The sequence below is a fragment of the Mus caroli genome, unplaced genomic scaffold (assembly GCF_978045245.1).
Source record: "Mus caroli unplaced genomic scaffold, Mus_caroli_1 scaffold_2, whole genome shotgun sequence".
In the NCBI taxonomy this organism is placed as follows: domain Eukaryota; kingdom Metazoa; phylum Chordata; class Mammalia; order Rodentia; family Muridae; genus Mus; species Mus caroli.
Window position 1 is genome coordinate 69,411,952 of NW_028227257.1, and position 15,791 is coordinate 69,427,742.

The 15,791-nt window shown below is 36.7% G+C and overlaps 1 protein-coding gene across 1 annotated transcript in view; it reads left to right on the plus strand.

Annotated features, from left to right (window-relative positions):
* The window catches only part of LOC110306817 (uncharacterized), a 176,441-nt gene that overhangs the window by 23,578 nt on the left and 137,072 nt on the right, over positions 1 to 15,791 (plus strand). The window contains 4 exon segments of the mRNA XM_085834585.1: positions 243 to 271; positions 361 to 433; positions 3,183 to 3,250; positions 5,868 to 5,937. Of these exon segments, the coding sequence (XP_085690711.1) occupies positions 243 to 271; positions 361 to 433; positions 3,183 to 3,250; positions 5,868 to 5,937 (240 nt within the window).

Consider the following 15,791-nt stretch of genomic DNA (forward strand, 5'->3'; position numbering starts at 1 on the left):
CCAAGTTCATCTAATTAAAGAATAATCTATTTCATGCATAAATTAAGATTTTTAGAAAATAATTTTATTTTTATGTACATATTTCCATTACTAAATTTCTGTCATATGGTTCTCTAAAGCAGGGAAATTATCTCTGAATATTTGAAACCAAAGTCAGAAATGAGAGCTTATTTTTATTAGTACAGATATATGATTGATGATGTGTTTATAACACATTGATTATATTTCCTTTTGCTTTTAAGTTCAAGTTTGGACGAATCCTACCTTGAAGGTAATTACTCCTGTTTATTCCTGTAATTATTAGTTATATGTCATCTGAAGTTTAAAAAAATTACATGCCCTCTGTTTAAATCAATCCAGTCTTCCACTAAAGGGAAAGTGCCCAATCTGAATGAAGTAGGAACGTTGACAGAATCACATCATTTCATAAAAGGTAACTAATATAGTAGAAATAATTTTGAATAAAAGTCCATTAAAATGTTTGAAATGCTTGCATTCTACCCTAACTTAAAGGTGTATATTACATGACAAACATTTGAGGTGTAGTGCTTAAACTTTTAATTCTGTACTTTTATTTATTTAGTAATCATTTTATTCATTTACATTGATATCCCCCTTCCCAGTTACTCCTTCAAAAACCCTCTTCCCATCCCCCTTCTCCACTCTTGCCTCTATGAGGGTGCACCTTTACCCAGTCACCCTCTCCTGCCTCACCTATCTAGCATCACCCTTCTCTGGGATATCAAGCCTCCACAGAACCAAAGGCCTCCCCTCTCATTAATGCCACATGCCCCAACATGTAATAAGGACACATGCTCCATTTTGTTCATAGCAGCCATATTTATAATAGCTAGAATCTGGAAACAGCCTAGATGTTCCTCAATAGAGAAATGGATACAGAAAATGTGATACATTTATTCAATGGAATACTACTCAGTTATTAAAAACAATGACATCATGAAATTCTTAGGCAAATGGATGGAATTAGAAAATATCATCCTGAGTGAATTAACCCAGTCACAAAAGAAAAAACATGGTATGCACTCACTGATAAGTGGATATTAGCCCAAAATCTCTGAATACCTGAGATACAATTTACAGATCATATGAAGCTCAAGAAGAAGGAAGACTAAAGTGTGGATCCTTAAGTGCTTTCTTAGAAAGGGAAACAAAATACTCATGAGAGGAAATATGGAGGCAAACGTGGAGCAGAAATTGAAGGAAAGGCCATCCAGAGACTGCCCATATAAAGTTGCTAAACCCAGACACTATTGAGGATGCCGGAAGTTCTTCTGTTGGGAGCCTGATCTGGCTGTCTCCTGAGAGGCTCTGCTAGAGCCTGGAAAATACAGAGGCATATACTTGCAGCCAACCATTGGAATGAGCACAAGGTCCCTGATGGATGAGATGAAGACGGGACTGAAGGAGCTGAGGGGCTTTGTAGCCCTGTAGAGGTAGCAACAGTGTCAATAGGCCAGAACCCCTAGAGCTCACAGGGACTGGACCACCAACCAAAGAATACACATGGGGGACCCATGGCTCTAGCCATATATGTGGCAGAGGATACCTTGTTGGGCATCAATGGGAGAAGAGGCCCTTGGTCCTGAGGGTGTTCATTGTCCCAGTGTAGGGGAATGCCAGAGCAGGAAGGCAGGAGTGGGTAGGTGGGTGGGGGACTACTCTCATAAAGGCAGGGGGAGGGAGATGAGAAAGAGTGTTTCAGAAGGGAAGACCTAGAGAGGGGATAATATTTGAATTGTAAATAAAGAAAACATCCAATAAAATAATAGTGAAAGACAAAAAAACAAAACTGATGAAAATCAAGAATTTAACTATTATGAGTTGTAATTCTGCTATGCAGACCGGAATTATATATTTCTCATTCTACTACACATGCTTCTATTCCAGGAGCTTCATTTCCAGGTGAGACTACTTTATGAGTGATCTGTTTCCACTGCAAACATGAATCTGAATGATGGTTTGTAACCCCTAGGTCAAAGTGACCCAAAGCTCCATTAGAGGCTTTATAGTCTGATTCTAGACTAATGTTCTTCTCGTCCTTCTTCCTGTTGCTGGCTTTTGCCTGACACTATTAATTCCATGGCACGGTCTCCTCATAACAGGGCCAGATACAACCACACTGCCTCTCCCACTTTTAATCACATTTCCTATTCTCATCCCATCATTCCTTTATCTACTTAAGTTCATCACCTATTGCCAAATAAGACATTGACTATTATTAGCCACTCCTAATGTTTCCTAAAGGACATTGTGGCATCTAACGTCAAAACATTTTGGTTCGGCTACAAAGAATTATTGAGTAAAATCAAGAAAAACTACCTGTAAAAAGATAACATAAAATTTCTACGGTATAAGCAAAGGGGAGCGGGGATGAGGTGAAGAACTTGGGGAGGGAAGACCAGGAAAGGGGGAAAATATTTGAAATGTAACTAAATAAAATAATTTAATAAAAATCAATCTTCTTTAGTATAATCTTTAGTATACAAGTGAGAGGTAGAAACACGTAAAAAATGATAAAATTCTAGGAAGGAAGAAAAGTCAATAGAGTAAGACATATGACAGAAAACAGGACTTGTTTACTTGGTAGAGAGAGCTAGAATCACAGAACCGTTTTTATGTAAAGCTGAGTATTAAAACTCAAAACTTTTATGACAGTATACATAAACCTTTTAAATGTGAGAAACAGGCTGATTACCCCCAAAACAGATTAAGTTATCAACTATTTTTGTAAAGAAATAGGTAAACAAGTAGTTTAAAATGTATTATGAAATAAGTTATTCTACAGTCTGAAACAATTCACTGCTATGAAGTATGATTTGTTCTGTAGGTATGTTAATTTATATAGGTGTGGTTATAGATGGATCTTTTCAATGCTTGTGTACCTTGAACATGTTGCCATCTACTGATTTTTTAAGTGAACTTTTGACTAGTTAGTCAATTAGAATTATCTTTAAGAGTATAAACAACCAGCTCAATATTATAATTAATTGAAATTGTTAATTTAAAAAGATTAATAGTACATTTAAATGTAAATAAAGAAAAGATATAATAAAAATAGAAAAAACATTATTAGTAACTGTATACACTTATATGTTGCTATAAAAGACCAGTTTTAAGACATAATAGTTCTTCACAAGTTAACTGAATATATTTACCTACAGAATCAGACTTAGAAATTGAGTCACTGGAGGAATCATTTTCATATGCCAATGAAGACAAACAGTCAGTGGTATGAAGATATTTCTTGTTTGTTTCTGTTTACTTTTGTTTAATTATATAGCATTAAAAAGTTACATTTTAGGGTACTAGTACTAGTTTTAAGTGTTTAAATTTTTCACTAATTATAAAACATAGAATATTCTTAAAATATACACTAGTATATATTCAATTGTTATCTTCAGATTTTGATAAAAATATGTTCCAAATATAGTCTGTGCTATTTCTTGTATATCATTCTTGTAAATTGAAAAGATGATCACATTTCTTCTTAATGACTAAATGGCTGCAATTGTTAACAAGGGAACTTTATTTGGCTCATGTTAGATGCCTGTTCTTCTCTTACATTTCAAGGGTGTGATAACATATTATGAATATCAATGTTAAATTTTATTTATTGCTTGCTATCTGTTGTTTCTTCTCTCTATTTTAGGCAGAATTGTAGTACATGATCAATTCCAAGCCTCCCATTCCTCTTCCCACACTAGGGCTTTTGATGGTTGTGTGGCTTCAACAGCATTCAACTCTATGGGATTTGGAATCCCTTTGGAGACTCAAGTTTGATTTGTCTGAGACGGTGTTTTCTGGGAGGATTGACTCTGTAGTGTAGAACCAGTGTGAACATCATGAGCACCAGCCCAGGGACTGCCACTTTCCCTCATGAAGGCAAAGATAGAAAGCAAGCCAAGGATTAGCTTTCCAATGACAAAAACAATCAAAACAATAGCAACTCACTCCACTGGAAAGAGGCAAAACAGAAATTCTGAGAAAGGCTATTTAGTCTTTTCAGTGTGCTTTAGAGTGTATTGATCAAGGACATAGTACAAATAGTTCATGTAGATGATAAAATCATGCAGAGTTTTGTTTATAAAAGATTTCTAATGGACATGTTTGGAATCAATATTGTAATTTGTAGATGAATTTCAAGATTTTTCCCAATATTTTCACTTTTGAGAGTTTTTTAAATCAAGATTTATAATGTGCTTTATAGTTGAGCAGGCCAGATGAGAGGACATGTTACAAAGAAAGAAGGAAAGTCCACGTAGAAAACCAAACTCAGATGAGGTGGTTTATATGAAAAAATAGACATTTCTAATGTACGTAATATTGAAGAAGTCTGTGGTCAAGATGAGACTGTGAATGCATGCTGAGTTCTGTAGTTTTTAAAAACATAATTATAAAAATGGATCAGATTAGGAGCTAGAAGATAACAATGTGTTATTTATTGGACTATCACCGAGGGAAATATGGACAGTGACAACACTGGGTCATAGGTCTTTGTCACCTGTGTCTATATATTTGTCACCTGAGTCTATATATTCTGAGATGGCCAGAGTGGGAAGGGGGAAGAATAAGCATCCGTATCTATACTGAATCTTGTCATTTTAATTTATAGTCAACATTCCAATAAGTGCTTTGAATATTTTAAATTTTTGATTAGGAAACATATATATGATTCTCCTCTTACTAGAACTTCTTATGCTTTCAGAATGTCGTTCTACATCAGAAATGATATACATACCTGCATATAATAATTCATTTCTATTTTTAAAGACAATATAAAAATATAATATTCACCCAAATATTTAATAATTTTCTACTAATAAACATTTAATGTAAATAATTTTAGAAGTTTCCAGGGATCCGTCCCATAATCAGCTTCTAAACGCTGACACCATTGCATACACTAGCAAGATTTTGCTGAAAGGACCCAAATATAGCTGTCTCTTGTGAGACGATGCCGGGGCCTAGCAAACACAGGAGTGGATGTTCACAGTCAGCTATTGGATGTATCACAGGGCTCCCAATGGAGAAGCTAGAGAAAGTACCCAAGGAGCTAAAGGGATCTGCAACCCTATTGTTGGAACAACATGATGTACTAACCAGAACCCCGGAGCTCTTGTCTCTAGCTGCATATGTATCGAAAGATGGCCTAGTCGGCCATCAATGGAAAGAGAGGCCCATTGGACTTGCAAACTTTATATGCCCCAATATAGGGGAATGCCAGGGCCAAAAGAATGGGAATGGGTGGGTAGGGAAGTGGGGGGGGGGTATGGGGGACTTTTGGGATAGCATTGGAAATGTAATTGAGGAAAATATGTAATAAAAATATTAAAAATCAAAAAAATAATAATAATTTTAGAAGTTTCAAAGACTTGTTTGCTGTCCATATTGACTTTCTGTTTGTATTAAGGAGTGTTAATTCTCTCAATACAGTATGTATGTTTTTTGCCTCATGACTTCTGACATCGAATAACAAGCAAAAGTTAAATGCTGTATTATATATGTGAAATTCAATTTGTCAAAAGATATTTGGTAGAATGAACAGTGGATGTAGGTATTCTGATTCACTTCTACATGAAATACTCAGGAGTGCAGTGGTGTGTGTATCATGTTTTCTCCTACCTTCCCAGAGCAGATTGCAGAGTCATTGGCCTTATGACAGGAAAAAACATATTGATACAAAAAACATTTTGTTTTTGAAATATTTTCCTTCAACACATTTCTATTAATATACCATTATAAATGCTTTGGAAATTTGAATTTTAGGAATATTGTAAAGAAAGATATTTATGAAACTCATAGATGATACCAGTTTTAATAAAGTTACCCTTGATTATCTTCCACAGAGTGATGGTGGACATTTTTCTGGAACAACACCCAAATGGTGTCAAAATGATACAAATAGAAAAACTACAGGTAGGAATGAAACTATATATATATATATATATATATATATATATATATATTCCCCATAAATGGGATAATGATATTTTTAAAAAAGTAATTAAGAAGCAGCATTAACCAAAAGAAATCTCTACAAAAGAAATTCATTAAATATGTAGTAGGAAATATGTTCAATGATAGTTTTTGCAGTACATCAGACTGTTACATTTTTAAAAATGGCTTGCATTATGAGCAACATTGCAAAATAAATTTTAATACAGAGCAATGGTAACATGTAAATAAAATAATGAATGTGGGATGAAGAATAAGAAAAATACTATTTATAGATGAAATGCATGGAAATGAGGCAGATGATCATAAGAGATAGCAAAATATTTAATACACTCCAATTAAGCATGGCATGGTGATATAAGGTTGCATGAAAATAAAACGTGTGTTTAGTTCATACATGTTCTAAGAACTACAACAAAATTCCTTATGTTTTATCACTTTAGAAGGCATTAACTCCTTCATTGGGGAACTCTTTGTTTCTATGAACCATAGATAAATGAAATCATGTATTATCAAGTATGAATATATTTATGGTTTCACAGTTTTAACTTTATGATTCTTAAATATTGAAGTGGTAACATTGAAGTGGTCATAAAAGTTCATAAACTAATGAAAACAGAAACACAGAAGGATATATATTTTTCAGTAGAATTTTATGAAGAATGAATATTTAATACAAATAGAAAAGAGGTATTCACTAGGAAGCTTGAAGGACATTCATGATTAGAAGACTTCAGAGAATTCATTTGGAAGGTTCTATAGGTGTATGCTATTTTCTCTCTTTTTTTTTTCTTGGATATTTTATTTATTTACATTTCAAATGTTATCCCCTTTCCTGAATCCCCTCCCCTACTTCAAGAAACCCCCATCCCATTCCCTCCTCCTCCTACTTCTATGAGAGTGTGCCCAAACCCATGCATTCACTCCAGCCTCCCAGCCTTCACATTCCCCTACACTGGGACATCAAGCCTTCCCAGGACCAGTCTCCTCCCATTGATGCCCAAAAAGGTCATTCTCTGCTACATAAGCTGCTGGAGACATGGGTTCCTCCATATGTACTCTTTGGTTGATGGCTTAGACCCTGGAAGCTCTCGGGGTGTGGTTGGTTGATATTGTTATTCTTCTTATGGGGTTGCAAATCCGTTCATCTCCTTCAGTCCTTTCTCTAACTCCTCCATTGAGGACCCTGTGATCAGTTCAATGGTTGGCTAAATGCATCCACCTCTGTATTTGTCAGGCTCTGGCAGAGTCTTTCACGAGACAGCTATATGAGGCTCCTGTCATCAAGCACTTCTTGGCATCCACAATAGTGTCTGCATTTTGTGTCTGTATATGGGATGGATCCCCAGGTAGGGCAGTGTCGGGATGGCCTTTCCTTCAGTCCCTGCTCCACACTTTGTCTCTGTATTTGCTCCCGTGAGTATTTTGTTACCCTCTTCTAAGCACCCACACTTTGATCTCCCTTCTTGTATGTTATTTCTTAATAATTAATTAATTAATTTGCATTCCAAATGCTGCCTTTTCCTAGTCCCCCAAAACAGAGCACCTCCTCCTATGCTCATTCCCTTTTCCTTTGAGAGGGTGCTTCTTCCCAGGTATCTCACCACTCTGGCTCATCAAGTCTCAGCATGGGTAGGCACATTCTCTCTCACTTAAGCCAGACAAGGCACTCCAGCCAGGGGAACAGGCAATAGCTCTAGAGACAACTTTTGCTCCAGGTGTTGCATTTCTGGGGAAAACACACGTACACTGAGATGCATATCTGCTATGTATGTACAAGCATGGGGAGAGGTCTAGTTTCAGCCAATGAGTGTTCGTTGTTTGGTGGTTCAGTCTCTGAACCACTAAGGATCCAGGTTAGTTGAGTCTGTTAGTCTTATCGTAGAATTCCTATCCCTGTCAGGGCCTTCTATTTTTCCCCCAACTGTTCCATAAGAGTTCCTGACCTCTGCCCAAAGTTTGCCTATGGGTATCTGCAACTATCAGATGCTGGGCAGAGCCTCTCAGAGAATAGTCATGTTAGGCTCTTTTCTGCAAGCATAGCAGTATCATTAATAGTGTCAGGGATTGGTGCTTGCCTATGGGTTTCAATGTTATATGCCAACTGTTGATCCAGTTATTGGTTGGCTATTCCTTCCATCTCTGCTCCTTCTTTGTCCCTCTGAATTTTTTTGTAAACAGGACAAATTTTAGGCTGAAAGTTTTGTGGGTGGGTTGGTGTCCTTATTTCTCCACTGGGGTCCTTCCTGGCTACAGGATGTAGCCTCTTCATTTTCCATTTCTATACTGCTATAAGTCTCAGGTAAAGCCACCCCCATGAACTCTTGGGAGCCCCATACCAGGTCTCTGGCACATCCTAGATATGTCCTCTACTCCCACCCATGCCAGCCACATCTCCATTCACTTTCCTGACTCTCTGGCCTTCTCTGCTGACTCTTCACACATCCAATCCAGAACACCTCAGTCCCCTCCCTATTCCCTCTCCCACCCAGTTCTGTCCATCCTTCTGCCCCTTGTGACTATTTTATTCCCCCTTTTAAATGAGATTGGAGCATCCTTCTTTAAGCTTTCTTTCATGTTTAGCTTAGTTGAGTCTGTGGAGCATAGTATGGGCTAATATTCAAAGTATGTGGCTAATATTCACTTATAATATCCACATACCATGCATGTCATTTTGGGTCTGGGTTACCTCGCTCAGGATAATATTCTCCAGTTCCATTCATTTACCTGTACAATTCATGATGTGCTTGTTTATTCATAGCTGAATGGTGTAAATGAACCATGAAATGCTACTTTTAAAAGGTTAAACAGTTTCCTTCTAGGACTATATTTGAGACCATTTATCTTTTACTTTTGTTTTGAAGTTGTGTTCATTGTTTTTTAGTGAAATATTTTATATGCACTTTAAGACATATGTGCCTTTAAAATGAAACTCTGCTTGCACAAAGTGATATATTAAACCTATTGATAGTCACATGGATTTATCCCCAAATCAAAAAAAATGACCATTCCAAGACTAAGCATGATTGAAGTTTTATATTGACAAATAAAATATTCATTTGTACAGATATTTGATGAAGGCATTAAACATAAAAAAGTCAGAATGTCACACCTTTATAATTGCAATAAATTCTTAAGTAATCATAAAGCCTCAGAGACCACTTGTTTGTCCATGTCATCCATATATATATATATATATATATATATATATATATATATATAGTTTATATATAGAGAGAGGGGGGAGGTATAGGTATAGATATAAAACCTTTAAATGGAGAGTCTTGATATGACTTCAAGAAAATAAGTTTTTTTTTTTTGAGCATTCTTACAAGCATCTTGGAAGCAAAATGAGGAAGAAACAGAAATAATAATTCTATGATAATAGTGCTCTACAGGGGAAATCCAAAGTGGCTATAATCACAAAGACGAATTTTTAAAAGTATGAATACCAAAGAAGCATAGATTAATTCTGAAAGCAAGAGAGAATGGCTATACTACAGAAAAACAAAACAAAATAAACTGAAACAAAACCCCCAACTCTAGATAGGTAATAATGAAATAAACTGGAGAAAAAAATAGTTGGGTGGAACTCAGGGTGTTTTTTGTCCAAATAAAAATAACTTCATTTGGTCCAAGGCTTAGTGGTATGTGGAAGAATTATAAGAATTGGGGCAGCTACAGTCATTTGCTTTCCCACTCTAACTCAGAAGTCATAAGTGTACTGGGAAGGGTATTGCTATTTAATGAGAGGTAAAACTCAAAGAAGGAATACTTTTTCAAATTTTAAAAGTTTTCATTAGTTTACAAAATGATAGCATTTAATCATACATAAACACTACACTTTACTTATATTTATATTCCATTAAACCCTAACTTGGCCTTATTCCTTCTATCGTTACTCATTATAGTCCCTATGAAAGCCTTAACTATGCTTTCATATATTTAATAAATAGACTCAACCATTACTTGATACATGTGAGAGAACACATGAAATCCATTTTATGTCTTATATTGCTTACTATTTAGAAGTTGCAATTCATTTCTTGAAAATCCTTTATAGCAATGTTATATGCCAAATATAAATTAACAATAAAGAGTAAAATAGAGAGGTTTTTGCCTCAGGATCCGCGGAAGCCATCTTGGTTCCAGGACTCCACAGAAAGTAGTCTGCACAAGTGAGAATGTGGACTACTGAAGCTAACAGCTTCTGTGACAGGCCAAAGCAACACTGCTTCTGGGAAAGGTACTCTTTTGGGCCTTCATCTTCGGCCAGGAGGAGGTCCAAACGCCAGATAACTGTGCACCTTCCCTGTAAGAGGAGAGCTTGCCTGCAGAGAATGCTCTGACCACTGAATCTCAGAGGAGAGAGCTGGTCTCCCAGGTCTGCTGATAGAGGGTAACAGAATCACCAGAGGAACAATGTATAAACAGAGACAACTATAACAACTAACTCCAGAGATTACCAGATGGCGAAAGGTAAAGGTAAGAATCTTACTAACAGAAACCAAGACCACTCAGCATCATCTGAACCCAGCACTCCCACTTCACCCAGTCCAGGGCACCCCAACACACCCAAAAACCTAGACCCGGATTTAAAAGCATATCTCATGATGATGGTAGAGGACATCAAGAAGGACTTTAATAACTCACTTAAAGAAATACAGGAGAACACTGCTAAACAGGTAGAAGACATTAAAAAGGAAGCACAAAAATCCCTTAAAGAATTGCAGGAAAATGCAACCAAACAGGTGATAGAATTGAATAAAACCATCCAAGACCTAAAAAGGGAAGTTGACACAATAAAGAAAACCCAAAGTGAGGCAAGGCTGGAGATAGAAACCCTAGGAAAGAAATCTGGAACCATAGATACAAGCATCAGCAACAGAATACAAGAGATGGAAGAGAGAATCTCAGGAGCAGAAGATTCCATAGAGAACATTGGCACAACAATCAAAGAAAATACAAAATCCAAAAAGATCCTAACTCAAAACATCCAGGAAATCCAGGACACAATGAGAAGACCAAACCTACGGATAATAGGAGTAAATGAGAATGAAGATTTTCAACTCAAAGGACCAGCAAATATATTCAACAAAATTATAGAAGAAAACTTCCCAAATCTAAAGAAAGAGATGCCCATGAACATACAAGAAGCCTACAGAACTCCAAATAGACTGGACCAGAAAAGAAATTCATCCTGACACATAATAACCAGAACAACAAATGCACTAAATAAAAATAGAATACTAAAAGTAGTAAGGGAAAAAGGTCAAGTAACATATAAAGGCAAGCCTATCAGAATTACACCAGATTTTTCACCAGAGACTATGAAAGCCAGAGAGCCTGGACAGATGTTATACAGACATTAAGAGAACAAAAAATTCAGCCCAGGCTACTATACCCAGACAAACTCTCAATTACCATAGATGGAGAAACCAAAGTATTCCACAACAAAACCAATTCACACGTTATCTTTCCACGAATCCAGCCCTTCAAAGGATAATAACAGAAACAGAAAAAAAAAAAAAAACAATACAAGGACAGAAACCATGCCCTAGAAAAAGCAAGAAGGTAAATCCTCAACAAACCTAAAAGAAGACAGCAACAAGAACAGAATGACAACTTTAACAACAAAAATAACAGGAAGTAACAATTACCTTTCCTTAATATCTCTTAATATCAATGAAATCAACACCCCAATAAAAAGACATAGACTAACAAACTGGCTACACAAACAAGACCCAACAGTTTGCTGCTTACAGGAAACTCATCTCAGAGAAAAAGATAGACACTACCTCAGAATGAAAGGCTGGAATACAATTTTCCAAGCAATTGGTATGAAGAAAAAAGCTGGAGTAGCCATTCTAATATCTAATAAAATCGACTTCCAACCGAAAGTCATCAAAAAAGACAAGGAGGGGCACTTCATACTCGTCAAAGGTAAAATCCTTAAAGAGGAACTATCAATTCTGAATATCTATGCTTCAAATACAAGGGCAGCCACATTCATTAAAGAAATTTTAGTAAAGCTCAAAGCACACATTGCACTTCACACAATAATAGTGGGAGACTTCAACACACCACTTTCACCAATGGACAGATCATGGAAACAGAAACTAAACAGGGACACAGTGCAACTAACAGAAGTTATGAAACAAATGGATATGACAGATATTTACAGAACATTTTATCCTAAAACCAAAGGATATACCTTCTTCTCAGCACCTCATGGTACCTTCTCCAAAACTGACCATATAATTGGTCACAAGACAAGCCTCAACATATACAAAAATAGTGAAATTGTCCCATGCATTCTATCAGATCACCATGGAATAAGGCTGATCTTTAATAACAAAATAAATAATAGAAAGCCAACATCCACGTGGAAACTGAACAACACTCTTCTCAATGATACCTTGGTCTAGGAAAGAATAAAGAAAGAAATTAAGGACATTTTTGGAGTTTAATAAAAATGAAGCCACAACATACCCAAACATATGGGACACAATGAAAGCATTTCTAAGAGAAAAACTCATAGCTCTAAGTGCCTCTAAAAAGAAACTAGAGAGAGCACACATTAGCCACTTGACAACACACCTAAAAGCTCTAGAACAAAAGGAAGCAAATTCACCCAAGAGGAGTAGACAGCAGGAAATAATCAAACTCAGGGACAAAATCAACCAAGTGGAAACAAGAAGAACTATTCCAAGAATCAACCAATCAAGGAGTTGGTTCTTTGAGAAAATCAACAAGATAGACAGACCCTTAGCCAGACTCACTAGAGGGCACAGGGAAAGCATCCTAATTAACAAAATCAGAAATGAAAAGAGAGACATAACAACAGATTCTGAAGAAATCCAAAACACCATCAGATTCTTCTACAAAAGGTTATACTCAACAAAATTGGAAAACCTGGATGAAATGGACAAGTTTCTAGATAGATACCAGGTACCAAAGTTAAATCAAGATCAGGTTAATTGTCTAAAAAGTCCTATATCCCCTAAAGAAATAGAAGCAGTCATTAATAGTCTCCCAACCAAAAAAAAGCCCAGGATCAGATGGGTTTAGTGCACAGTTCTATCAGACCTTCAAAGAAGATCTAATCCCAATTCTTCACAAACTATTCCACAAAATAGAAACAGAAGGTACTCTACCCAACTCATTCTATGAAACCACAATTACTCTGATACCTAAACCACAAAAAGACCCAACAAAGATAGAGAACTTCAGTCCAATTTCCCTTATGAATATCGATGCAAAAATCCTCAATAAAGTTCTTGCTAACAGAATCCAAGAACACATCAAAACAATCATCCATCCTGAACAAGTAGGTTTCATCCCAGGGATGCATGGATGGTTCAATATACAGAAATCCATCAACATATCCAGTATATAAACAAACTCAAAGACAAAAACCACATGATCATCTCATTAGATGCTGAGAAATCATTTGACAAAATCCAACACCCACTCATGATAAAAGACTTGGAAAGATCAGGAATTCAAGTCCCATACCTAAACATGATAAAAGCAATCTACAGCAAACCAGTAGCCAACATCAAAGTAAATGGGGAGAAGCTGGAAGCAATCCCACTAAAATCAGGGACTAGACAAGGCTGTCCACTCTCTCCCTTCCTATTCAACATTGTACTTGAAGTTCTAGCCAGAGCAATTAGACAACAAAAGGAGATCAAGGGGATACAAATTGGAAAGGAAGAATTCAAAATATCACTTTTAGCAGAGGATATGATAGTATATATAAGTGACCCTAAAAATTCCACCAGAGAACTCCTAAACCTGATAAACACCTTCAATGTAGTAGCTGGGTATAAAATTAACTCAAACAAGTCAATGGTCTTTCTGTACACAAAGGATAAACAGGCTGAGAAAGAAATTAGGGAAACAACACCCTTCTCAAAGGACACAAATAATATAAAATACCTTGGCGTGACTATAACTAAGGAAGTGAAAGATCTGTATGATAACAACTTCAAGTCTCTGAAGAAAAAATTAAAGAAAATCTCAGAAGATGGAAAGATATCCCATGCTCATGGATTGTCAGGATCAATATAGTAAAAATGGCTATCTTGAAAGTAATCTACAGATTCAATGCAATCCCCATCAAAATTCCAACTCAATTCTTCAAAGAATTAGAATGGTCAATCGGCAGATTCATTTGGAATAACAAAAAACCTGGGATAGCAAAAACTCTTCTCAAGGATAAAAGAACCTCTGGTGGAATCACCATGCCTGACCTAAAGCTGTACTACAGAGAAATTGTGATAAAACTGCATGGTACTTGTATAGTGACAGACAAGAGGACCAATGGAACTGAATTGAAGACCCAGAGATGAACCCACACACCTATGGTCAGTAGACCTTTGACAATGGAGCTAAAACCATCCAGTGGAAAAAAGACAGCATTTTCAACAAATGGTGTTGGCACAACTGGTGGGTATCATGTGGAAGAATATGAATTGATCCATTCCTATCTCCTTGTACTAAGGTCAAATCTAAGTGGATTAGGGAACTCCACATAAAACCAGAGACACTGAAACTTATAGAGGAGAAAGTAGGGAAAAGCCTCAAAGATATGGGTACAGGGAAAAAGTTCCTGAATAGAACAGCAATGGCTTGTGCTGTAAGATCGAGAATCGATAAATGAAACCTCATAAAGTTGCAAAGTTTCTGCAAGGCAAAAGACACCGTCAATAAGACAAAAAGACCACCAACAGATTGGGAAAGGATCTTTACCTATCCCAAATCGGATAGGGGACTAATATCCAATATATATAAAGAACTCAAGAATGTGGACTCCAGAAAATCAAATAATCCCATTAAAAATGGGGCTCAGAACTGAATAAAGAATTCCCCCCTGAGGAATACCAAATGACAGAGAAGCACCTGAAAAAAATGTTCAACATCCTTAATCATCAGGGAAATGCAAATCAAAACAACCCTGAGATTCTACCTCACACCAGTCAGAATGGCTAAGATCAAAAATTCAGGTGACAGCAGATGCTGGCGAGGATGTGGAGAAAGAGGAACACTCCTCCATTGTTGGTGGGATTGCAACCACTCTGGAGATCAGTCTGGTGGTTCCTCAGAAAATTGGACATAGTACTATGGAGGATCCAGCAATACCTCTCCTGGGCATATATCCAGAAGATGTCCCAACCGGTAAAAAGGACACATGCTCCACTATGTTCATAGCAGCCCTATTTATAATAGCCAGAAGCTGGAAAGAACCCAGATGTCCCTCAACAGAGGAATGGATACAGAAATTATGGTACATTTACACAATGGAGTACTACTCAGCTATTAAAAAGAATGAATTTATGAAATTCCTAGGCAAATGGATGGACCTGGAGGGCATCATCCTGAGTGAGGTAACCCAATCACAAAGGAACTCACACAATATGTACTCACTGATAAGTGTATATTAGTCCAGAAACTTAGGTTCTCAAGATATAAGATAAAATTTGCTAAATGCATGAAACTCAACAAGAAGACCAAAGTGTGGACACTTTGCCCCTTCTTAGAATTGGAAACAAAACACTCGTGGTAGAAGTTACAGAGAGAAAATTTGAACTGTGAGAAAAGGATGGACCATCTAGTGATTGCCATATCCAGGGATCCATCCCATAATCAGCGTCCAAACACTGACAAACATTGCTTACACTAGTAAGATTTTTCTGAAAGGACCCAGATATAGCTGTCTCTTGTGAGACTATGCTGGGGCCTAGAAAACACAGAAGTGGATGCTCACAGTCAGCTATTGGATGGATCACAAGGCCTCCAATGGAGGAGCT